The 27,323-nt window shown below is 33.6% G+C and overlaps 1 protein-coding gene across 1 annotated transcript in view; it reads left to right on the top strand.

The window, feature by feature from the left end:
• LRP1B (LDL receptor related protein 1B) overlaps positions 1-27,323 on the top strand; it is a 1,916,825-nt gene that overhangs the window by 1,639,623 nt on the left and 249,879 nt on the right. Inside the window, exons 52-57 of the mRNA XM_082690181.1 lie at positions 3,499-3,627; positions 7,240-7,362; positions 11,335-11,475; positions 12,569-12,756; positions 20,100-20,283; positions 24,960-25,045. Of these exons, the coding sequence (XP_082546307.1) occupies positions 3,499-3,627; positions 7,240-7,362; positions 11,335-11,475; positions 12,569-12,756; positions 20,100-20,283; positions 24,960-25,045 (851 nt within the window). The remainder of the gene's footprint in view (positions 1-3,498; positions 3,628-7,239; positions 7,363-11,334; positions 11,476-12,568; positions 12,757-20,099; positions 20,284-24,959; positions 25,046-27,323) is intronic.

Below are 27,323 nucleotides of genomic sequence, written 5' to 3'. Positions count from 1 at the left end.
ATTATATCAGCACCATTTCATAACTGTTATTATTCTATTTTCTCTCTAAATAAGGTGCATGTACAGAGTTAAGTGTACTTGACACCACTTTTAAAATGTTGGTAGTGGTGGCCTGTTTTAGGTCAGTACCACAGAGACAGGTAGGTAGAATTTTATACTACTCAAGGTAAACTGAAGTTCTCTGTAAATAGTATAAAATTAGAGCTGTCTTCTGAAAGCAGGTAATTTATTTTCTTGTATTTAAGCCACCCAAATCTACTTATTATTTACACAGCTGAAACAATTTATTTATACAACAAATAAATATAGAAAGATCACTATCAAAAAACTCACGATCAAAAGAACTCAGTAATCAACTAGATGTCTGGCCAGTAACTTTTAACTACTTTGTTTCTTTCTGAAGAGAAAGATTTAATATTCTTTCTTTAATTTTAACAAAAGAATTACCTACTTACATGTAGTATGTTGAGCATGTTGCCAGTCTTTAAAATCATCTAGCTTTTTGACCTTCTGTTTAACCTGACACTAAATGGCTCAATTGATATCCCTTTCCTTTCTGAGTGGACACAATATAGTAGAAGATATAAAGACTCTGAAACCAGAGTTGAATTCTCCCGCATTTATGTTTGCCTTACCTATTGGGATGGTATTAAAAGATCTCCCTTATGTAACTATTGTGATCATCTAACATGACCATTGTATACAATATAAATGAATTTATTTCTATTCTCTTTTGTTCCATTTCTCCCGCTCTCTCCTTTATTGTTCAGAGTTATTGCTGCATCTATATCTATCAGTGCCCTGATAATTTTTTAAAAGAATTAAAATGGTAATGGACATGTTTACCTGTTGTCAAAAACAGCCAGTCCATTTAATTTAATTACAGGCTGCATTTTATATGCTAACTACCAAGCTGGTGACACATAAAAAAAGGCTGCTTTACACCAAATATCATTCAATGAACTGAACCTAATATACTAGGATTAGGAAGGAACTTTATAAATAATTTATCTCAGTGTTTATCATCTTTAGTACACAAAAGATACTTTTCAGAAGTTTGCTAAAAATGAAGATTCCTAAGCTTAACCAACAAATATTCTAATATGGACTGTAAGTACAACCTTTCTTAATAAGCACAATAGTGGTTCTGACTTGGGATCTGAGGGTCCCATTTTGGAAATTATAATCTAGTACACCCTCATCATTTGACAGACGAAATAAGAGAAACTCATAGAAGTTAATAAATTGCCTGAGGTCACTCAGTGAATCAGTGGTGACAGAGCTAAGACCCAAATTCAGATCTATTAAATCCTTTCTAATGGGATAGTAACTGTTACCAATCAAATGTCATATCTGAGTAGGTGCACAAGATGGATCTGGTAGAAATATTTCAGCTTCTTTTCTTCCTTTCTTGGGATTCATATCGCTGAGGAAGTTAATGTTTCCAGATGGCAGGGGTAACCATGGAATGAAGCCATGAGTTTTTTCTTTGGCCCATTTTCTTTCTGATTGACTGTGATGTTTTGGCATGCTCTTAATACAGAAACTGTTGAATACTATCAAGGGAGCCAGAAAATTAGCTGCAAAGAGCTTTATGCCATTTTATAGCTTGAGGTATCTTAGTAATTATCTAGTCATACCCCTCATTTTACAAATAGTGAAACTCAGACACTTAAGTCTTCTCCAAGGTCATACAGAATTAAATTTCTCAACAGCCAAATTGATATTATATCCATTATGCCTACCCTGAGATTAAATGGGGATGATTAAAAAAAAAAAAAAAACTAGACAAGGAGGTCTACATGTATCAAAACTTCCTTACTACAGAGAATGCACTTTTTAAAAATATTAAGCTAAGTAACAAAAACATTATGGAAATTAAAGCACTAATTGAGAATATAATAGTGAAAGTGACACTTTATATTCTTGTGGCAAGCTTAAAAAGATAGATCATAATGAGGAATAGTATAAAAGTAAATTCTGTAGGAAGATGATTTTATTATAGAAGATATTAAAGACATAATAGCAGGTAAATTCATTTTTAAATGAAAGCAACACTTATTTAATAGATTTTTTTATGATTTCTTCCAGTAATAGGTATCATATTAAACCCCATTCTATTAGCACTGATCCTCAATCAAATGAGCAAATCTGAATTACCTGGAGGACTTTTCTACATTCACTTGCCATCTTGTCCTCCAAGCTAAAAGTATTTGTCAAGGACAGTCATGTTTATGATGGAAAAAATCCTCAGGGGGTTTTATTTTAGCACCTTGCTCCCCCCATTTGAAAACATTACATTGAAAAGCATGATCTGCTCATAACAACTCTATAGCTGAAAAGAAAGGTGATAATCGTTCTATAATTAAAGCATTTTGGTCACTGTTTTAAATGTTTGAAACCTAATATCTCTCATTCTATTCAGTTATATTTTCTTTCTGTAGATATTAGCATTTAAAAAAATAACTCTAAAAATTAGCATTTATTCTATGGATAGCTTTTGCTCATGGGAAAATGGAGTTAAAGAAAAGTTAGAACATGGTTTGAGGGAATCTAACTGATTCACTCAACAAATATTTTATAAAAGTAAATAAAGAATTCAATATGTATAACTGTACTAGATGCTAGGAAAACATCATGAGAAATGTTCTATTTCATATGATTGCTCTATACCCATATAAGGAAAAACAAAGAAATCACCTATGATCCTTTGAGCATATAATCAAAGTCAGCAAGCATTTTTTTTCTGTGTACATTTGAAAAAAATCATGCATCTAAAGGGACATTGATTTGACAGAGCAGAGAAAAAGTAGATTTTATTTATTAAGTATGTAAAAACAAAAGAACATGCATACATTAATTCTTTTCAACAACACAAGATAGGGAGTAACAGTAATGACCTTAGCGGTCGAGAGAAGGTGCTCAGCAATCAGAAGGGTTTTGAACTCCCAGCTGAACATGTGTCATCCAGCACAACTTGTGACGTTCTGAAAGCTTTTCCACTTCTCTGAGCCTCAGTTTCCTTTCAGTGAAATGAGACCAATAATAATAGTTCTACTGGTTGGAATTCTTGCAAGAATTAAATGAGTTAATATATTAAGTGCTTAGCATATATTAAGCAATAAAAACACTATTATTATTATTATTATTATTATTATCCTTATGGGTTCAGTCTTTTAGAAATTTTATCATAGTTTATTCACAATTCTATGGCATTTGTATGCCTTGCTACATTTTGTAGGGAGAAAAGATCTTTATTATTTTCTGCAATGTAGCCTTAAGAAATAAAATACTTGCACTTAGGAAGGCATGATTTGTGAGAGGAACTGTGTAAACATCTATAGGAGAAGGATACTATGTGATGATTTCAAATAGCAACAGTCTCTTCCTTGTCAGTAACATTCTTCTGTTTACTTTCTTTCTAAGGTAAATAGACATGTTAGATCTTTCCCAGAAGACATGCAGTGATCTTAATGGCATTCTCTCCTTGGCTTTCAGGTGCTACCACCTGTGCGGTCGACATGTTCAGCTGCCAGGGATCCCATGCCTGTGTGCCTCGACACTGGCTTTGTGATGGTGAAAGGGACTGTCCAAATGGAAGTGATGAGCTCTCCACAGCTGGCTGCGGTAGGACACTGTAGGGCTCTGTGTGAAGGAAAGCTGACACAGTTTCCTCAGACTCTTCCTTTCACAGTATTCACCATATCACATTTTCTCTCACTTTCCCAATCCCTGGACTCATAAAGTAGTACCCAGACTTAATCAGGTGGGATGTTGTCATCATGGTAGTTCAGCGATCCCTCTAACCAACTGCTGTTCAGTTTTGCAAACATGCAGAGTGAGACCACCCATTTTAAAACCCTTCTGACAAACACAGATTCATCATTTAAATTCTGAGATTATGTAGCTGCCTGATGTATGTGTGTGACTGTGGTAGATTTGTTAGTTTCTTTTTAGACCCCCACCACTACCCCCACAAAGGTTTTTAGATTGCCTATTGCAGACACTCTATAAATGGCTGATGTGATCCCAAATAACCACTGATCAGAAGGTCAGTAAACACCTATTAGTTCCATGGAGAGGGTATTAACCCTTAGGTCAGGTAAAAATAGTATGGATATAGCTGAATGAAGCTAGGATATCCGGTGGACACCTTTGGAGGTCAGACGATTTATTAAGTTTCTGACTCTTGGTCACCTCAGGAAGTTTTCACCGAATTGCTCAACAGTAAAAATTTAGATAAATTTCCTTTGCATGATCAAGAAAATGAAGGAGCTGAATATTTGAATGGAGGTCCCAAGGCCACTTAGGGTATCTGTTGAGGGGAGCAATTTATCAGAAACAGTGTTATGAATTCTTCTCATTAAAGTGAATTCTGCCAGTCATATCTCCAATGACCTCTCTTCAGGTCTTTAAAACAAGTATTTGAAGCCATAATGGAGGTGTATGTGTATGTGGGTATGTATATGGGAGTTGTGGCATAGTTAACATGGAGGAGAAAAAAGAAAACTTTGAGGCAGGCCTATGTGCACAGAACTTATGCTAGAGTAGAATAATTCACTTTGATCTTGAAACTGATATATGTGTCTGTAAAGGTCAATGGGGCTACTGAGGGCTACATAATAAAGGATTATGCATCAATTCAGGGTTCCAGATGGTCCCAGTATACTGTTGCTATTGTAGCAAGTTAACACTCTGGGATGCATATTAGCACTATTGGACCACATGGGTGCTATTAAGTAAATTATGCTAAAATACAACAAATTGTACTCCAGTGACCTGAAAGCGTTAATGCCAAATAAGCCTCTGTTGCTTATGTTTTAAAAAATAATTCATCTGTTATAACTGGCATAAATCACTTTGAGTTATGTAAGCTGTCATACAGTTCAAAGTTAGAGGAATTAGTAGTAACTGCATTTTACATTGATAATAATGGGCAATTTTTAAAGCTCTTCCTACATGTCTTCCACATCATTTTTGAAAATAATTTTGTTGAAAATAAATTATACTTGATTAAATCCAAAGAATCATTTCTGTTTTGCTTACTCATGTCTCCATTCTTGTCATTGCTAACTTTAAAGCAGATTTCCTTTTTGGAATACGGGGAAGTCTGGGGCTAGGGAGCTGATACTTGGTTTTTTGTTTGTTTGTTGTTTTGTTTTGTTTTAAATTTCTTTTTAAAATTTATTTTCAGTGTTCCAGAATCATTGTTTATGCACCACACCCAGTGCTCTATGTAATCCATGCCCTCCATAATACCCAACACCAGCTCACCCAACCTCCCACCCTTCTCTTCTCCAAAACCCTCAGATTGCTTCTCAGAGTCCACGGTTTCTTATGGTTCATCTCCCCCTCCAATTTCCCCCAACTCCCTTCTCTTCTCCATTTCCCCATGTCCTCCATGTTATTCCTTATGCTCCACAAATAGGCAAAACATGATAATTGACTCTCTCTGCTTGATTTATTTCACTCAGCATAATCTCCTCTAGTCCTGTCCATGTTGATACAAAAGTTGGGTATTCGTCCTTTCTGATGGGGGCATAATACTCCATAGTGTATATGGACCGCATCTTCCTTAGCTGAGAAACTTGTAAAAAAATCATTATCCTCATTATCCTGTCAGAAAAAAGTATAGAAAAGATACTGGGTCATCACAAAAAAAATAATATGTAAAAAATAGTAGAAGTGTCATGGAAGGATTTCAAGAAAAAGTAGTAATATCTGAGTCATATTGAACAAAGAGAAGAAAGAGAAAGGTGTTCTAGGTAAAGGGAAGTCCATAGTAAGACATGAAAGGAGGAGGTTGAAGGCATATAAATTTTTTCAAGTGCCCATTATATGCCAATTATTTTGGTAGGTGCTTTTATTTACATTATTGAATTCCCCCAGTATCCCAGTGAAATGTTTTTAGGATCTGCCAAAAATAATTGTTACATAGATAGGAATTTAAACAGCGCCTAGGAATTTATTGAGTACCTGAAATGAGCTAATCTGCTTCATATATCTTATCCCGTTCTTCCAAGAAATTTCTCTGATAGATTTTATTATCCCATTAAATGGATAAAGAAACATGCAACAAGAAGGTAAATATTTTCCTCAGGATACAAATCATAAATAGCAGAGTGACTTTTTACAAAATCTTCCTCTTTCTGGTGGACTATAATGGCATATATCAGATTATTTTTTATTTTACTTAAAAATGAGATGTAATTGATGTATAACATTGAATTAGTTTTAGGTGTACAACATAATGATTTTATATGTAATATTCTGCAGTGATTACCACAGTAAGTTTAGTTATCATCTATTATATAGCAGATTATTTTTACATTTGAAATATCCCAAATCTTGAGCCTAACAGAGCATTTATCCTTTAAATATAAGACAAGTTTATTGAAAATATTTAAATGATCTCCTCAAACCATTATTAATTCTATGCATATTAAAGTTTATTCACTCTGCATAAATTACCAGCTTCTGAACTTTTGCTGAAAGCAATTGTACTTTTTGGTCAAACACTTTCCAACTTGGCTAGGATCCTTGCTACAGCACTACTGTCATTGATCAGGATTTCAAAAGAATGGATATTCCATTTTGTGCATAGGTATTTCGAATTTTATGTGATACTTAAAGCTTGGGCTTATCACACCATAGATCTTAATTTAACCCAAAGCTTTATTTTCATTTTAGAAGTAATAACTTTCTTTGCTTTTTAGAAGTTTTCTTTTCACTTCCATCATGACCATTATTAGCACTTGTTAGTCTTTTCAGTTTCAGTTTTCACAAAGAAGCAAGGTGGGGTTTTTTTGTTTTTTGTTTTTTTTAAAATCACCTTACTGATATTACTACAGACATGAAGAGAGGAAAAAACCCAGCCACATTATTACAGTTGAGTGATTTTTTTAAATCATGTATGATCCTTTGAATTCATCCTTCAGCAAACTGACAAATTGCTAAGTGGCCTGAAATTTCAGGGTCACTGTGGAATTGTTGAATGTATTACTACTGAAACTTTGAATTACATTCATATATTTCATATATAAATATATTTATGTTAACATATATTATGAATTTATATACATGGTCATATATATTTTGAATGGAATATTGGGCAAACTTTTCTTTCTCTAAATAACTATGAATTATTGAGAATAACAGCATACATCCCCTAAACTTTTCAGGTGGGGGAAGATAAAATAGGTACTCATCTAACTTTATTCTTTGTGATATCTTTCTTAGCCCCCAATAATACATGTGATGAAAATACTTTCATGTGTCATAATAAAGTGTGCATCCCCAAGCAATTTGTCTGTGACCATGATGATGACTGTGGAGATGGCTCTGATGAGTCACTGCAGTGTGGTAAGTATATAGGGAATTTTCATGGAAGAGATTCTCAGGCTGAGTGGTATTTTAAGATAACTCAAGAAATATAGAAATAGGGACGCCTAGGTGGCTTAGCCCTAGTTAAATATCAGGCTCCCTGCTCAGGGAGAGTCTGCTTCTCACTCTCACTCTCCCTCTGTTCTCTCTCTCTCTCACACTCTCAAATAAATAAATAAATAAATAAATAAATAAATAAAATCTTTAAAAAAATAGAAATAAATGATGAATACAACTCATAATGTCATTAAGGGCATGTTAGCGTAGTTATTCATAGAAGTACCACAATAACCTCTTTACATTCTAGCATAGTACACATTGATTTGGAGAGCATGCCTACTTGTGGTGTGTTCTTATTAAGAACCACATGGGGAAATGGTTAGAGAAATGTCTTTAGTTGAAACTTCTTTAAACTTTAAAGACAATATATGGCTAGCTAGTTCACTCTTTTAGCCAAATCAAATATTTGAGTGAGGAAAAAAGTAAGAGAATTCACAATTATCAGAGAAACTGCATACTTAACATTTTTCTTTTACCTTAACGGTTTACATGTACACTTATTTGTTAAAATTAAGTTTTATTATGATGAAATGTATCTTCTCATTGCATTTATTTTTATCTGACCATCACTGATGTAATGTATATGCAAATACATATGTAACTTTTGTAGTGAAATCATTAAATATTCCTAGTTGAAATTGAAGTCTTACATGAACCTAGTATTTTTTGTTAAAAAACCTCAAAATCCTTAAATGCATACATGAGTAACTATAAAATGAAAAGCCATAAAATCCATATATAATCATAAAAGGCAGTCGATTTAGTGCCCTCTGTTGTCCTCCCTGTGTTGTGTCTACAGCCTTGGTCTTTGGTAGTAATCTCTTTGAAACCAGTGGATACCAGTTTTTATGCTCATCTCACCATAAAGTCATGGATTCAGTGTGATATTTTACAAGGTACATCATAACTCAAGATGTAAATCTGAAGTAGAGTTATATCTGATTGAATATCTTCCCTCTGCTAGACACTTATTCAGTTGATTTGGAGATGAATGAGATAGAGATCCCACTAGAAGAATTTGCAGACAAACAGGAAAATCAAATAGAATAATAGCACACATTGTCAGATGGGACTAAGAATCACAATAGATGGGATCAGAGCTGAGAGAATAGTTTTTGAAGCACTAAAGAACAGAAGTAGGGAATGTTAAAGAAAGTCATATTTAGATGGTAGATAAAATAACACAATGGTTAAAAGCACAGACCCTGGAGGCAGATGGCCTGGGTTTAGATCCTGGCTCTGCCGCTTACTATCTGTGTGACCTTTGAAGTTATTTCACCTTTCTGTCCCTAAATTCCTCATCTGTAAAAAATATATATAGTAACATTTTAACTCTTAGAGCTGTTAAGAGAATTAAATGAATTAATATTTGTGAAATGCTTAGAATTGTTCTGGACACATAGAAAGTTCTATGTATGTTGACAAATGCCTACAAATTCACATGGGTGAAGAATAGCAATTTGTCTTTTGTGAGGTAAATTGAAGTTAGAAAGTTGAAACTGGATTCTGAAAAGTCTGAAATACAGTGTAAAGAATTTGTAGTTTATTATTTTAGCTCTCAGTTGCCAACACATTTTGAAACTGAGAATGCCACCATCAAGATATGTTTCAGACCCATCTTTTTCAGCAGAGTGGAGGAAATATTGCCATGGGAGAGGGGAGCCATTAGGTGAAAATAAACTAGATAAAAGATTATTGCAATAGTTATGATGATTAATGAGGTGATGGGAAGCCAGGGCAGAAATGTTGGAATGGAAAGAACAAGGATGGGTCAGAATCCATTTGCAGTCAGATGTGGAGGATAAAGGAAAATTTCCAGGTTGGATCACTTGGTGGATGGTGTTACCATCATTAATGAGATTTGGAACATGGGAGGTTAAAGGCCACGTTGTGCTGGTGTAGGAGAAGAGAAATTTTAAAAAGAATTAATTTGGGATGTTTTGAATGAGTGTTAATCAGACAATCAACATGAAGCTATACAGTGAATGTTTGAAAATTTAGTTCTAGAGACCAGAAGTATGATCAGGACAAATAAGATTAATTTGGTGACCAAAGGCATAAAGGTGATATTCAAAAATGACAAAAAAGGAGAACACCTAACACTGTAGAAAGGAAAAGAGGAGAACAATGGACTAAAGATTGAAGTTGGGGCTTTACCCACAATATTTTAGGATCGAACAGGAGATGCCTTCTTCATACAGAAGGAAGGATACAAGGGAACAACAGAAGCCGAATAAGACAGATGCCACGGGAGTGGGTTGTAAAAATTAAACCAGGCAGTTATTTACAAGCTAGTGGGCTCAACAACATCCAATGCTACAGGAAAGTGAAATAGGAGTCTGAGGCTCCTTTGAATGTGATGCTTGTCATTTGGTATTTGTTAGCTCTGAGAGGATTTTCAGAAGGTAGAAGTTGTAGAAATGGATGTGAATGATTTGAGGATGAACTGGAGATAAGGGAATGCTGGGTAGGGTGGCATAGAAGAAGAATCACGTGTGGTTAAGAGTTATGTGGATGGTTTTTGTTTTCTTTTTAAAGATTTTTATTTATTAGAGAGAGAGTGAGCAAGAGACAGAGAGAGAGAGAGGAGGCACATGAGCAGGGGGAAGGGAGGAGTGGGGGCCGAGAGGTGTTTGATACCAGAATCCTGAGTTCATGAGTTGAGCCAAAATCAGGAATAGGCAGCTTAGCTGACTGGGCTACCCAGGCGCCCCAGATGGATTTTAATGGTTACTGGGCTGGGAGAAACTTGAATGTAATATACCTGTTGACTGAGAATGAACTAGTGAAGGGCAGAGAGGAAGAAAGACTGGCGAAACTGAAGGTATTTTAGAACTTTGTAGTTTTGCCATTCAGTATGATAAAAATCTCAGTTATATAATCATTGTTGAATTATTTTTTATTGGAATTTTGTTTATTTGTTAATTAACATGCAGATCTTATTCCCTCTCTTCAAAAGTAGAATATTTACCAGATTTACCCTAAAGTTTCTAATAGAAATGACAGTTTTATTGTTAACAAACTTAGCAAAAATTCAATCTAAAACTCATAATAGTCAAAATCAAATGAGTTTTACTTACAAACAGGCATAGATATGATCATTAAAAATTGACGGGTTGGTACTGTGATTTGAATAAAGCTTTTTAATGCCTCTAAGTACCAATACGTAGGATAATTATAATAGTTCTGTGCTTATTGCTTTATAAATTGGCTTTTTTTTTCATTTTAACAATGTCTTTACGCTTTCAATGCTGCTTCCAAACATAAACATGGCATTACAGCTTCTGAGAATTATCATTATAACTTGGAATCACTTCATCCATATGTTCTGGTACTATACCTAACCAAGCTTAGTCTTGAAAAAAATTAATAGCTTTATTCTTGTTTTCTTTTTTTTTTTTTAAATTTATTTATTTATTTATTTGACAGAGAGATAGAGAGCACAAGTAGGCATAGAGGCAAGCAGAGGGAGAGGGAGCCTGATGTGGGACTTGATCCCAGTACCCTGAGATCATGACCCAAGCCGAAGGGAGCTGCTTAAGTGACTGAGCCACCCAGGTGCCCTGCTTTATTCTTGTTTTCTATTCAAAGGGAATTCTTTAGGATATAGATAATAGGGGAACAGAGATAGTATCCTTGAGTATTGCATTTTGTTTCCTCTCCCAGAAGCAATAAGATTGCCTTGTTTTTTATTTTATTTCCTAGGCCTTAATCCTACTTCTCAACCACAAATATTTCTTGCAAGTATGACCACTGTCCCCAAAAGGAATAAGAAACATTTCCCGTAGGAGACATGGGTAACTCCCATTGTTAATTAGGTATAGTGAATGTTAGGGAATGCAGATTTAATATTTGTTATATGAATTAAAATGTTTATTTCTTTGTCTCTAGGATACCGACAGTGCAATGCAGAAGAATTTAGTTGTGCTGATGGACGATGTCTCTTAAATACTCAATGGCAGTGTGATGGAGACTTTGATTGCCCTGATCATTCTGATGAAGCACCTTTAAATCCAAAGTGCAGAAGTGCAGGTACAAAAATATATAATATTATACTGATTTCCAAATTGGTTTTCAATGACAAAACTGTGACTCTGATTTTCACTTCAGTCTAGTATGATATTTAATGAAAAGAAATGCAAATAATTAAGCATGTGATGTGACAAGTGACACCATGAAAGATCCTAGTAACCAACTCTGTTTTGCAGCAAGTTTTAGAAATTTAAATCTGTGGTAAAATATGAAGATTTGGGGCGATGAGCCTAAGGAATCCATCATCTTGACCCCTTCAAAATGTCATTTTTTCTTAATACTTAATTTTATGTGAAAATAATTTCTTTGTATGGACCTATTTGAAAAATCAAACAAAATAAGTTGAGATTTACTGAGAGAAAGTCTGTATCAGTAATACTTGGGCAAAATGAAGTATATTGCATATCATTTGAACAGAAATATATACATACCTAAACTTGGTCTATTTATCATTTGACTATTCCAGAGACTGAATACATAGTCATATATTTAAAATAAACCCAATTACCATTCTCTCATGTACTTTACATGATAATAGGCTTTCTTTTATCATGTATGATAATGAGTAATGTTCAAGTCATCAGGTTATGAGTTGCTGCAAAACCTAAACTCCTTTTCCATAGCTATATTTGGAACAACTATTATTCACCACAAATGTCCTTTTTATGCACCAACTTAAAAATGTCAATGTTATATTTTCAAGAAGAAAAAGAATTTAGGAATATCTACCTATTCTAGATTCTTAATTTTTAGTGACATATAATTTCTAAGAGACCTATGGCTTGAGGGAGATGTCAAACTATCATTATACTTTTGAATTAATTCTTCACAATATAGATGAAGACAGAAATACTTAATTTTACTATAGCAGAAGAAGATTTTCAGTAAGTGTTGAACATGAAAGTACAGTTTTCCCTTGATTTTTTTTATATTTTGTGTAAAAAAGACTACACTACAGAGGATTTTATATGTATGTATATATTCACTATAATTTTTGACAGATAAGTTATCATATTTGTGAATGTTTTCAGCAATTGTAGTATAAAGCAATGGCATGCCCTTTATGTTCCATTTGTTTTATTTTTTTTTCCAGAACAGTCATGCAACAGTTCATTTTTTATGTGCAAAAATGGCAGGTGCATTCCCAGTGGAGGTCTTTGTGACAATAAGGATGACTGTGGCGATGGCTCAGATGAGAGAAACTGCCATATAAATGAATGTTTGAGTAAGAAAGTCAGTGGATGTTCTCAAGATTGTCAGGACCTTCCTGTCAGTTACAAGGTAGGTACTCATTAAAAATAGTAAATAACATGATACATTGGATTTGTGATAATGAATGCCATTCAATCAGATATGGCTATAATATTTAGAATGCATCATGATGTCTTTAAGTAAAACTACTTAAATGAAAAGTATCTATACAAGCAATTCATAATAATAATGTGATGTAAAAACTGTAAAAATGTACTCAGAAAGACAAAAATGTCAACGTGTTTTTCAATATATGCAAAATATAAAAGAGAAAAAAAAGCAAAGGAAAACCAGTGTTTAGGGAGATGTTGCCATGTTAATAGCACACAAATACCTATGCAACTCTTAAGTTCCCATTCCTTCCCTCATTCTTCCTCTCATCTTTGAAGTGAAATAGGCTAATCATTTATTTACCACAACACTGGATAATACGATATTATTCATATAAACAGGAAGAAAAAATAGAATTCATCAATTATTAGGACTGAGTGCAGGTAAAAATAAATCATGCCTAATATCCTAATTGCTTTTTGTTAGCACTATTTTCCTGAAGAGTGTGATTCACTGACAAAACTGATTGACAGGAATAGCTTTTGAAAGCATTCCTGTTTCATTCATGTTGGAATGGAGGATGCCAATGAGCATAATATTAAAATGAAAGCTGTGCATTAGGTTAACCCTGCTTATGTAAGTGTGGGAAAATCTCAGGAAGAGCAATTCATTTGAAAGTCAGTGTTTTTAACTGAGCAATAGCTCTATGTGAATTAGCAATAGGATGTGCTCCTACAAAGCACAGAAGCAGTCTAATGCCAGTTAAGACCATTACTGAGATTAGATTTTATTCTACTGTGTTCTGCACTGGGCAGTTAACACCTGGAATACTATGTGCATTAATGGACATGACATTGTAAGAGGAACCTTGACAAATTGTAGTGTATACAAATTTATGCATCCAGAAGCATAAGGAGTCTGGAACACACGCCATTGGAAGAAGTTTTGCCTGGAGCAAAGACAGCTTATTAACTGAATTCAAGTATATGAAATACAGGATTAGGGAACGGACCTAGTCTGAGTTACTTCCAAGGTTGGAATTATGAGTTGGGAAGCAGATTCTGCTCAATATGAGGAAAAGTGTTCTAAAGTACTCTCTTTGCATTGAAATGAGCTGCCTCATTTCTCATTACTAAAAGGGTTAAATTGTAGCTAAATGTCTTTTTTGTTTTTAAATGTTCAGTTAGCCAACATATAGTACACCATTAGTTTTTGATGTAGTGTTCAATTACTAAATGCCTTTCTTTAAAGCATGCTAGATAAAATATTTCTGTGTTGCAGAGGTATTGTACCTTTTTCCCTGCCAACTTTGACAGTCTATGGCAAGCCAGTCCTATCTAGTGGTAAATTTAGCCAAACAACCACTTTGCCATTTGGAATCTCTGAATTTCTGGTATTATGATTAGCTTAACAACATTGATAGGATATTATTGTATATAAATTTAACCAGAGAACTACCATGATCATTTTTCCCTGTGCAAAAACGGAGATAAAAAGTGAATCATTAAGAAAACTATATTTGTTAAAAAAAAATGTCCAAATACTGTATTAAGATATTTGGTTAAATTTACATACTTAAAACACATATGTACTCACAAGGGTTGTATTGTAGATAAGTGAAACAAGACAAATGAGCCAAAATATCTCTTAATGAGATGAATATGTATCAAGTAATTAATTTTGGCAGTAAATATTTTGAAACCCAATGAAGCAGAAAACGTATTACCAAAGACTTAGGCACAATCAAGATAGATGTGTTTCCTGAAAAATTAGGGACTGTGTCATAGAATTATTAGAGATAATTAGTTTAATTTCAATTCCCAGTTTAGAAATAGACCTTTAGACCTGTGTATATAATATAATATAATATAATATAAAATATAGAATGTATATATCATAGAATCTATATCTGCCTATCTACCTAAAGACATTAATTTCAAAGTAGAGCTCTTTTTGCTTATCCTGAATGTATTTAAATCTGTTGTAACAACATTGGTGAAATCTAAAAATTATAGAATATAAGATGGTCACCTTTTGACATAACATGCAGAATGAAGTGTAATACTTTTTAAATGGCTTCATGTGAGGTGCCTGGGTAGTTCAGTTGGTTATGCGTCCAACTCCTGATTTTAGCTTGGGTCTTGATCTCAGGGTACTGGAATGGAGCACCACATCGGGCTCTGTGCTCAGCAAGGAGTCTGCTCAAGGATTCTCTCTCTCCCTCTCCCTCTGTTACTCCCCCCATTCTCTCTCTCTCTCTCTCTCTCTCTCTCTCTTTCTCTCTAAAATAAATAAATAAATCTTTAAAAATTAAAATGAAAAAATAAAATGCGATAGAATGCCTGAATATAAGAAGTACCTCATGCTAAGAAGTGCCATGTTTAGAAAACGACTATGGTAGAAATAGGTATCATCCAGAATGCCATGTTAAATCTGTTTTAATTACTTTATAGGACATGTTACACAGAAATACTTATTTATTGATATATTTTTTAAATCAGTGTTTTTACCTTAACTTCTCAGAAAGGAGTCATAGAATGAAGTGAGAATTCTTGTTAAAATAGAAAACATATTTAATCATTCAGAGAGTCTATATGTATACCTGACAGAATTGATATGAATAGTGTTCTTGAATAGGTACACATGTCAAAACTAATGAATAAAATAAAGCATCTATTGGGGAAACAAGAGCAATATAAAAATTCAAGTAGCTAAGACTAGAATCATAAGTGAGAGATGTAAATAAAATTTTAATCCAAATATTTTACATATTGTGCTGAGATTTTACACACACACACACACACACACACACACACACACACACACACATCTATATTCATGATAATTTGTTGGTAAGAAATACTTTTGGGGGGGGAGTTAGTTTGTGAGTTTCTCTCTTCCATTGAATGGGGAAAACCATCCAATAACCTATTTTTCATGGTATCTGTAGAACATGACAAGAAATCCTCCTCCAAAATCTGCAATAAAATGAAAATTGCTTACAAAAGCAAGACATAGATCTTATGGACTGTGAACAATTTGCACATTTGTTACAAAATAAATATAATGTATCTAACTATTCAAAAGGGAGTAATAACACTTACTAAAAGCAAGGATGTTATTTTGATGTAAAGTATAATTTACCATGTAAAAATAAATGTACCTCTGGGAGAGAAATAAGTTTTAATATATATATATTAGGAATGAAATAATATTTGCCAAATATCCCTTAAAAGCCTGCCAAAAACTTGAATGCAATAGGAAAAGTTTGAGTACCTGTATTTCTCTGTAGGACCTTCTATAAAACTTAATACAAATCAGGACAATTTGAAGCTGTTCTTAATGATGAGAAATATTAAGCTGTATTGAATATATATAAATCTCAGTTTCATAAAGATTGCTTTTCTTTATAAATAAAGGTGAAACTCTCCTTTTTTATCTTTGAAAATGCAAATAATTATTAGTTTCTCCCATTCAGTTTATGAAAGTTAGACTAGTAGGATTTCCCACTGAGGCCTTTGGGTTATTTTGGAGTAAAAAAATGTTTTTGTTGGTTATCTTTTTAAAAATCTTCCATTTCAATAGACAATTATTTTAAAAGCTACTGATAACCTTAAGCATTCTAATTTTATTTGTTTATAGAAATATATATTACATTTGGTAACTTCTACCAATTTTACTTTAAGAAATTGATTTTCCATAAATATGTTTTTTATCTAAGCTGTCTCTTTGATATAATAGTTCTATAAGCCTCACATTAGCCATTCAAAGTGATTTCCAGAAATCCCATTAAAACCAGGACACTGTTTATTTCCTTTTATAATACTCTTTGAGAAGAATTCAGTATGGTTTATTAAAATTCCTTTCACTTGTCCTTAAAGTGTCCCCTGAATTCAACACTGTCCTATGTCAGACGATGGCTCTCTGGTTTCCCAACCTCATGACCGCATGACTTATTTTCCACTGCCATTTTCAGTGATAACTTTTTGTATCCTGTCATTTTCTCACTTTCTTTTAAAAACTTACTTCTTTTAAAAATTGTGGTACAATATACCTGACGTAAAATTTACCATTTTAACCATTTTTAAGTGTACACTTAGGTGACATTAAGCATCTTGCTTTCTTTTGCCATCACAAAGCACCAATTGTCTTGACTTCCTAAATCAGGTAGCAGGATGAATGTTCTCAAAGAAAGTAAGAGTTAGATGAGGAGAGTATGGAAAATCAAGCTATGGTTTTTGCTTTGATTTGCTGGCTTGCTAGTGGGCCCTAGGGATTAAAACAAAACAAATCAAAACAAAAGAATTATTAAAGATTATTAGCTAGCTCTATTACAAAGCTGTCATCATCAAGACACAATGGTACTGGCACAAAAACAGACACATAGATCAATAGAACAGAATAGAAAGCCCAGAAATAGACCCTCAATTCTATGGTCAACTAATCTTTGACAAAGCAGGAAAGAATGTCCTATGGAAAAAAGACAGCCTCTTCAAAAATGGTGTTGGGAAAATTGGACAGCCACATGCAGAAAAATGAAATTGGATCATTTCCTTATACCACACATGAAAATAGACTCAAAATGGATGAAGGACCTCAATGTGAGAAAGGAATCTATCTAAATCCTTGAGGAGAACACAGGCAGCAACCTCTTTGACCTCAACCGCAGCAACATCTTCCTAGGAACATTGCCAAAGGCAAGGGATGCAAGGGCAAAAATGAACTATTGGGATTTTATCAAGATCAAAAGCTTTTGCACAACAAAGGAAACAGTTAACAAAACCAAAAGACAACTGACAGAATGGGAGAAGATATTTGCAAACGACATATTGGATAAAGTGCTAGTGTCCAAAATATATAAAGAACTTAGCAAACTCAACACCCAAAGAACAAATAATCCAATCAAGAAATGGGCAGAGGACATGAACAGACATTTCTGCAAAGAAGACATCCAGATGGCCAACAGACACATGAAAAAGTGTTCCATATCACTCCGCATCAGGGAAATACAAATCAAAACCACAATGAGATATCACCTCACACCAGTCAGAATGGCTAAAATTAAATGACAGATGCTGGCGAGGATGCGGAGAAAGGGGAACCCTCCTACACTGTTGGTGGGAATGCAAGCTGGTGCAACCACTCTGGAAAACAGCATGGAGGCTCCTCAAAATGCTTAAAATAGAACTGCCCTATGACCCAGCAATTGCACTATTGGGTATTTACCCTAAAGATACAAATGTAGTGATCTGAAGGGGCACGTGCACCCTGAATGTTTATAGCAGCAATGTCCACAATAGCCAAACTATGGAAAGAATCTAGATGTCCATCAACAGATAAAGAAGATGTGGTATATATATACAATGGAATACTATGCAGCCATCAAAAGAAATGAAATCTTGCCATTTGCGACAACGTGGATGGAACTAGAGTGTATCATGCTTAGTGAAATAAGTCAAGCGGAGAAAGACAACTATCATATGATTTCCCTGATATGAGGAAGTGGTGATGCAACATGGGGGCTTAAGTGGGTAGGAGAAGAATAAATGAAACAAGATGTGATTGGGAAGGAGACAAACCATAAGTGATTCTTAATCTCACAAAACAAACTGAGGGTTGCTGGGGGAAGGGGGAAGGGGGGAGAGAGAGGGGAGTGAGGTTATGGACATGGGGGAGGGTATGTGCTTTGGTAAGTGCTGTGAAGAGTGTGAACCTGGCGATACACAGACCTGTACCCCTGGGGATAAAAATATATTATATGTTTATAAAAAATTAAAAATTAAAAAATTTTAAAAATGATTATTAGCTAAATTTTGGTGTAAATTGTTAATGATGAAAGTGCTGAGAGCAAAAAGGGACCCATTCCTGATAGAAGAACTTAATAAAAGTATTTAATTCTCCTTAGAGCCCTTTCAGGTGAAGATTATGCTGCCTCTTCCCCAAGTAATGAATACTTTTTCTGGTACCCAAAAATCTCAGTTATTTGCTGACTATTTAATAATGCGCACATATATCTCTAATATTTTCCCAATAGATACAAAGCTCTGCTGCCATCACCTTTACCTTCACATAAATGACTGAGGTTATTATATGTTTGCACTGAGTAACTCTTGAATACTAGTTACTCTTAGCAATTGAGGGTTTCTTTTTAACTCGTTTACTCAGTATTTGCACATTCCTTTCTTCAAAGAGTGCTAAATAGTGTTTGTAAAAGTTAATATGATTGCACTCATTTGGCCAATTATAGGTTCATTTTGTCTAATTACAATCCTCATATAGTACTTGGCAGGAAATGAGTACAGACCTGAAAGACAGTGACGGATCACAGGATCACAGTATGCTACTTCTTTAGGACTGCAAAGACATATATGGTGTGATATTGTATTCAGAATTTACATGCCATTTAGTCAATATTGTTTATCATCATCAAAGGTTCATGTAGTACATCATAGAGATGCTGAAGAAAAGATTTCATGATGCAAACATTAATTTATAGTGGGGAAATTGTTACTATTATTTTATTTCTCCAGACAATATCAACATGATTATGGAATCAGACCCAGTTGATAAATATAATTGAGCCTTGCTGTATGTTACAGACAGTCTCAGCTCCCTGACTTTATCCAGGTAGCTTCATCTTTGTGCCTCTAGGTTTCTCATCCGTTCACTAAAAAGAATAATACCTACATCATAGATTTCTGTAAGGCTCTGATAAAATAACACATGCAGGGGCACCTGGGTGGCTCAGTGGTTTAAGCCACTGCCTTCGGCTCAGGTCATGATCTCAGGGTCCTGGGATCGAGTCCCGATCGGGCTCTCTGCTCAGCAGGGAGCCTGCTTCCCTCTCTCTTTCTGCCTGCCTCTCCATCTACTTGTGATTTCTCTCTGTCAAATAAATAAATAAAATCTTTAAAAAAAAATAACACATGCAACAAGGTTAGTGATCTTCAAAGGTCCATGTAACTGTTAATTCTTAACAATTGTTAAAGTCCTCTGAAAAGACAATCTAATGTAATAGAAAAAGAACAAAAGAAGTTGACTGGTGCTGTGGTCATCATCATGCTAGAGCCACATGGGTATGATGACGTCAGTGAACCTTTCTAATTTTGCCAACCTCAGATGATCAAATGAAGGTATTTGGGAGAATTCTTTTTTAGCTTTACTTAATATACATAATTGTTATTAAAATCACTGGACACAAAAAGACTTGACATTACCTATTCTTATATAATTTTCTTTCTTGAATCATGCTAAAGGGATATCCAATAGGAAAAGACAGTAACAATGATATGAATTGATTATGAATGTTTTTCATTCTTCAGTGCAAATGCTGGCCTGGATTCCAACTGAAGGATGATGGTAAAACATGTGTAGACATTGATGAATGCTCCTTGGGATTTCCGTGTAGCCAGCAGTGCATCAATACATATGGGACCTACAAGTGCCTCTGTACAGATGGCTATGAAATACAACCTGATAACCCACATGGCTGCAAATCACTCTCAGGTATCTAACTGAACTTGTCCACTGATCCAACCACAGTTACACATATGGATTCTGAGTTTTATAGCCATTCTTACTGAATTCACTCCCCCTTTCTGTGTGTGAGAAATCAAAATTCTTCCCTACTTCCCTTGACTTAGGAATCTGTCACTCTAATTTTGTGTGCTGTTTACAAACTATTGTGTTTGTTATAAAATTGCATTATGGTCTTGTGAATTACTAAGTGCTTTCTAGATTTTGAGAGTCCACTGAAGTAAAAAGAGCTATTTCCTGCTGCATCACAGGTTCTTAGGAGCAAATTTGGCCAAGACTATCAAAAAGCCTATTGTGACTGTATTATAATAGTTTTTCCTTCTCCCCTATACCTTACACACTCATATATGTATGCCAAGGAGAAGAGGTCAATAATGGTAATGGCAATGATGATGGTGGCAACAGCAATAAATCAGCTAAATAGGACTATATAGGACTATTTGAATTCTTCCAGTGATTCGGTGAACATTATTAAACTTCTGTTTGTTCCAAGTAGTGTGTTTGATTTTGTGAATTAGACAATTCAGTAGAACATGGACCATAATTTTAAAAATATTACAATTCATTAGGGGAGAAAATTGCACATATTAAAATAATACAAAGCAATATAAAACAAATAATGACTGTTTAGATGAGCAAAAAATGACACCTAATATGCCTCTTACCCTCTTACTTTGAGTATAATGAATCAAATTAGCATTGCTAGTTTCTTATGTATATGCATATCATATACATGACACCATTTAAAACATTAGATATTTTATTTATTTACATAAAATAAATTCCAGGGACAGAAATTCTTAAAATCAGCTTTCAACTGGTTAAACCTTTGCACATTTTCGAGACAAAAAGTAGCCCTTTCAAAATTTTCTTTTTTATTTCATATTTACTTAAGTATTCTTGAAATATTCATCACTGAATCAATTTGTGTATTATTTGGAGACTGCTTTTTTGCTGTTGTTGTTTGTTTGTTTGTTTTTGTTTTTGTTTTACCAACCTACTTGGTACATCATGCATTCAGTGCCTTAGGATAAGAAATAAAATCTCAAAACCAGTCAGTGTTTTTATTACCTTAAGCTTTTTGCTAAGGATGGTATAAAGGGGACAAATGCTAATGATTACAATTTTGGTCTTATTATGTAATGTATCCATGCTGTAGCTGTTTCTCATTAACAGTAATAATTAGAAACTAATAATAATTTTAATACAAAAACTGTTGCTGAGACAAAGTTTAATACAAAAACTGTTGCTAAAGAGAGGAGAGATTCTTTCCAACTTTACTGAGATAGAGTTGACATAAAACTATGTAACTGTATTTTTAATTTTTTTAATGCTATGTAACTTTAAATCGTATAATGCATTGATTTGATACACTTATATACTGCAATATCATTGCCACCATAGATAGTATTATGAACACCTCCATCACTTCACCTAATTACCATTAATTACCATTTCTTTTTTCTGGAAAAAGCATTTAAGCTCTACTCTCTTAGCAACTTTTAAGTATGTAGTAGTATTATTTATAATCACCAGGCTGTGCCTTTTATTCTCGGTTTTACTTGTCTTCTAACTGGAAGTTTGTATTTTTTAACCAACATCTCCCCATTTCCCTTACCCCTAATCCCTGGTAAACACCATTTACTGTCTGTTTCTATGAGTTTGTTATTGTTCAGTTTCGATGTATAAGTGATCTCACGTAATACTTGTTTTTCTCTGACTTATTTCACTTGGTATAATGTCCTCAGGGATCATCCAAGTTGTTGTACATGGCAGGATTTTATTCTTTGTCATGACTAAATAATATTCCATTGTGTATAAGTCTGTATAATATTACATATGCCTGTGATATAGAAAATATTTAATATAAACTAATATATTATTCATACATTGCATGTGATATGATATGCATATGTGTAAATACAAATATATAAATTAAAGATGCATTTGAATACAGATATCTATACATATAAACATATTTACACATATGTGTGTATATGTCACATCCTCTTTATTCAACTGTTGATGGATACTTAGGTTGTTTCCATGTCTTGAATGTTGTGAATAATGCTGTCATTAACATGGGAATGTAGATATATCTTTGTTACCCTGTTTTCAATTCCTTTGGCTAAATAACCAGCAGCGAGATTCTTGGGTCATTTGTTAGTTCTATTTTTAACTTTTTTAGAAACCTCCATACTCTTTTCTATAGTGGATTTACATTCGTACCAATAATGGACAAAGGTTCCCTTTTCTCACATCCTTCCAACACTGGTTATCTCAAGTTTTTTTGGTGATAGCTATTCTAATAGATGTAAGGAGATATCTCATTATGGTTTTAATTTGCATCTCCCTGATGATTACTGATGTTGAGCATCTTTTCATGTACTTGATGGCCATTTGTATGTCTTCTTTGGAAAAAATGTCCATTCAGATCCTCTGCTTATTTTTATTTATTTGTTTGTTTATTTATTCTTCCCACACAGAGAGAGGGAGGGTTGGAAAGAGAGGGAGATAGAAAATCTTAAGAAGGCTCCATGCCCAGCTCAGAGCCCAACACAAGGATCAATCTCACAACCCTGAGATCCTGACCTCATGAGCCAAAATCAAGAGTCAGATGCTTAACAGACGGTGCCACCTAGGTGGCCCTCCTCTGCCCATTTTAAAATCAATTTTATTTTTTTATTGATTTGAACGAGCTCTTTGTATATGTTCAATATTGACCCTAATATTAACATCTTATCAAATATATAATTTTCAAATATTTTCTCCCATTCCATAGGTTGCCTTTTACCTATGTTACCTCTTTTGCTGTGCATAGATTTTTAGTTTGATATATTTCTGCTTATTTTTGCTTTTATTACTTGTGGCTTTTTGTGTTGAACCTAAAACAATCATTTCCAAGAACTTAATGGAGACTTTTCTCAATGTTTTCTTCTAAGAGTTTTATAATTTCAGGTATTACATTTGAGGAGTAAAGAACATAACTGCCTAACTATTAAGGTAGACCATAACTGACCAATTTCATATTTATAAATATAGCTGACAAGAGATGGCAAGGCACCTTCAACTACACAGCCGACTCCCTTTAGTAGGGTTCAGTCTCAACTTACCATCAACACGAAGACTGAATGATTGGGGGTGCTGCCCTTGCTAATGGAAAGTGTCCAGCATGTGTGGCACAAATTTCTAATCCCTGGCATGTAAAGTATGCTAAAATATAATATAGCGCCCTATGTATTATATATTTACTGTGAAACTAAAAGATAAAAAAGAGGAATGTGATAATTTTTAACATAAATTTAACAGGACAATAACTCTATAACAATAAATGATTCATAATAAAATCCATATTAAATTACATAAAGTGAATATCATTTTCATTGCCTTTTTTTTTTTTTTCTAATTTCTCCTGACACTAATTTGCTTATCAGGGACTAAATATATGACTTCATCTTAGAAACAAAGCTGTTTAAAAAAAGGAGTTTGAACAAAACTTTGATTGAATTGACCCAGGGTTATAAAAATCAAGGAGGTGGACAATATGAATTTAAATTATTCAGATAGGTATTCATATAAATGTGCTATACAAACTATCTTAATATTATTTATTTACATATCCAGTTTGTGGGGGGAGACACCTGGGTGATGCACTCAGTTAAGCATCTGACCCTTGGTTTTGGCTCAGGTTGTGATCTCAGGGTTGTTAGATTGAGCCCCCTGTCAGGCTCCACCACTCAGCAAAGATTCTTTATATCCCCCTCTCTCTCTAGAATAAATAAATAAATCCTTAAAAAACAAAATAAAAATCCATTTTGTTTCCCCAAAAAAATCAGTTTTAAGAGAAAACTGATCTAAAGTTTTAGAGAATCTTCATATATTTGGAGCATGGTCAGATTCTTACTATTATCTATCCTAGATTCTAGAGCAAATGAGATACTATAACATACTACAACAAATGAGATACTACAACATAAATATATTAGACAACCTATAAGAAGGAAATAAAGACCATTGATGACCATTAAAGGGCTTAAAAAGCCAGATTATAGGGTAAGGTAAAATTAATAAACAAAAATTATAAAATCCAGAGTTCCAAAAGTATCTAAGGGAAGTCTCTGGGCAGATTTAAAATAAATAGATAGATAGGTAGATAAATAGATAGATAGATAGATAGATAGATAGATAGATAGGCAGTGATACCCTTGATCTTCACCAAAGTCATTCTGACAGCATTAGCTGTTTATTTGATTATCAAGAATGACTTTTCTGATTATATGAATTAAATGTACTGTAGGTTCTAAAATGGTGTAGTGTATTATTTCCTGAAACTCATTTAAAAAATCAGACTATGACAGCAGATATTTTCCACCAATTCTGAATAAATTAGATAATCAGCTGTTCATGAAAATTGAAGGGAAGAGAGGGATGCATTTAGAATTATCTGGATCTTCCATACTGCCTGGGTATTTGCTATCTTTTCATTTTATTATCAATTGAAATTTTCAGTGTGAATTTTTTTAACCATTAATCTACCAGAGGGCACTGAATTTAAATTTGTAATGCTGCAAAAACTGAAATTGAAACTAAGCAAAGTTGAAAACCATACATATGAAATTTTAATTACATTTTGTCTTGGTATTTAGATGAAGAACCTTTTCTAATTCTGGCTGATCATCATGAAATAAGGAAAATTAGCACTGATGGCTCCAACTATACACTTTTAAAACAGGTATGACATTGTCATAATGATTTCATGTTTAATATGGGTACTCCAGATATGCATTAGAATTATAGAAATATCTCACAATTAAAATTTATGAAGCACTTACTTATGGACACATGCATGTATATATATAAGATTACCATAGATGTTATTTTATTTGAATTGTCCAGGTGATGTTTCCAACATGTTACATCACACCATATCTAAGAAAGTAAAAAAAAAAACAAAACAAAACAACACAAAAAACAACAAATGAACAAATAAATAAACTAAAAAGACAACAACAAAAGAAAGGTTAATTAATGAAAGGGAAAACTATCTCAAGAAAAGCTAGATTAGAAAAAGCATAAAATTATCTTTAAAGTCTTTTTTATGTTACCCAAATTGTTTTTACCCCTTGGGATTTAAAAATTAATGCCTTTTCAATAATTTTAAGTTTCTGCTTATAGAACTAAGAAATAAAGTAGGATTGGTGATCTCTAGCTTTTAAAATTTAGAATTAGCAAGGGAGCAAAAATGTAATGGTAATCCAAGCATGGTTCAAAGGTTGTGAGGCACATATTTTCAGTCTTACCCTCTTCATCCCTCAACGTATCCACTCCAGGAGAGTCCAGGTTGATACGTTTTGATGTTTAAGTTCTATGATCAGAGTTTACTTATATATGTTATTTGAGATAAAAAGGTGTGATTTCCATTTTAGGACAGGACAGAAAACTCTGAATTGCTCACCTCAATTTTTATTTCTTGCAGTCTACGGTGAAAATAGCATAAAATCAAGTCACTAAAACTACAGTGCTTACTACATGGACTAGAGAAATCATATGCAGTTAGGTATACCATATTTTTAGTTGTCAGGAGAAATAGCTTCTTTGGGAAGGTTAAGTTGGTATATGTTTTACTACAAATGCCTTTTTGCCCCAGACCATATAATAGTGACATAAATATGTGAAAGTACTGTCTAGAACAAGTGTACCAAAAAAGAAAAGAAAAGAAAAGAAAGGGACATTTCTTGTTCTTATAATATGTTTGTGCCAGCATTAGGCATAGGCAAAGAAGGCCATTCATGTGGTGATTTTTCAGCATAAGGAAAACTTACTTAACTACAACTATTTTTGTCACTGATTGACAGATTCCTCCACTGCCCTTGCCAGTTTCATTCATTTTTCTTAAGAATTTAGTTTCATTTTAAGTGAAAATATTCATTAGCAATGGGACACTAACTCTCCCTGACAGTTGGATTTTCCGGTTTTCCTTTAAGTCACAGATTGAAGATGAAACGTTCACATAAAAATCTAGATTTCAGGTTACTTCTGAAAATAAATAGGAAGGTATAGCAGTACTGGGCTCACATCCTTGAATGTCCACAATCCAAACTCTGTAGCAGTTGACGCTTTGATGTAGAGGCCAACGCTCTCCAATTCACTGGAGTCGTCAGACTTCCTGCGCACTCGTCACGCGTATACTTGTTCATGAATGTCTGTGAGGTTTAGATTCTTGCTCTTGAGATTAGTGTGCCACCAACATTCACTGTAGCATTAGAGAGAAGAATCTCTCATTGTGAACCCTGCAGAGACTGGGAAAAATGTAAAATATTTTCATGTTGTTTATAAAAACTAAACAGAAATCTATTTAAAATATAAGAATTAGACCACTATCTCTTTAAGAGATGCATAAAGTAGGAATAATAATGATATATATAAAAATCATATATATATATATATATATATGAAACAATTCCAGAGAAAAAGTTTTAGCATATATAAATGTGAAAAATGTTTGCAGTCCAAATGGCTTTCTACATTATTTAACTTAATTCTTTTTTTCTATGCAGCCTAATTTTAAGCTTATAACAAAGTTACAAATTCCTGAAAATCATTTTTTTTCTTTTGGAGTAGGTCTCTATATCCCCTCTAAGCCTCTCTATACATTTAAAGTTGAATGTACCAGCCATTGATTTCCTCATACAATCTCAAAAGGGACATGCTTATTTTCTCTTTACTGGATTGCTTTTGTTTGTTTGTTTAGCATTTCTTCCTTTTAGATTCTGCTATCAGAAAAGGAGAAAGTTCTTTCTTTAGAACACTCTGTGTATAAGCTCAGTTGAACTAATAACTAAAATAACAACAGTATTTATTGACTTCATGAAGACCATAACAGAGCTTCAATGTCATCTCCTTGCTTTATTTTCCAACCCTGTGACTTAGGACATTTCTCCAGTATCCCTTTTGTCTTTTTATGGATAATATGTTACCAGAGATTGTTCTTAATGGAGCAAAATGATTTT

The sequence above is a fragment of the Mustela nivalis genome, assembly GCF_964662115.1.
Source record: "Mustela nivalis genome assembly, chromosome: 11".
NCBI lineage: Eukaryota > Metazoa > Chordata > Mammalia > Carnivora > Mustelidae > Mustela > Mustela nivalis.
The sequence above is the reverse complement of the archived record's forward strand: the minus strand, read 5'-3'. Positions and strand labels throughout refer to the sequence as shown.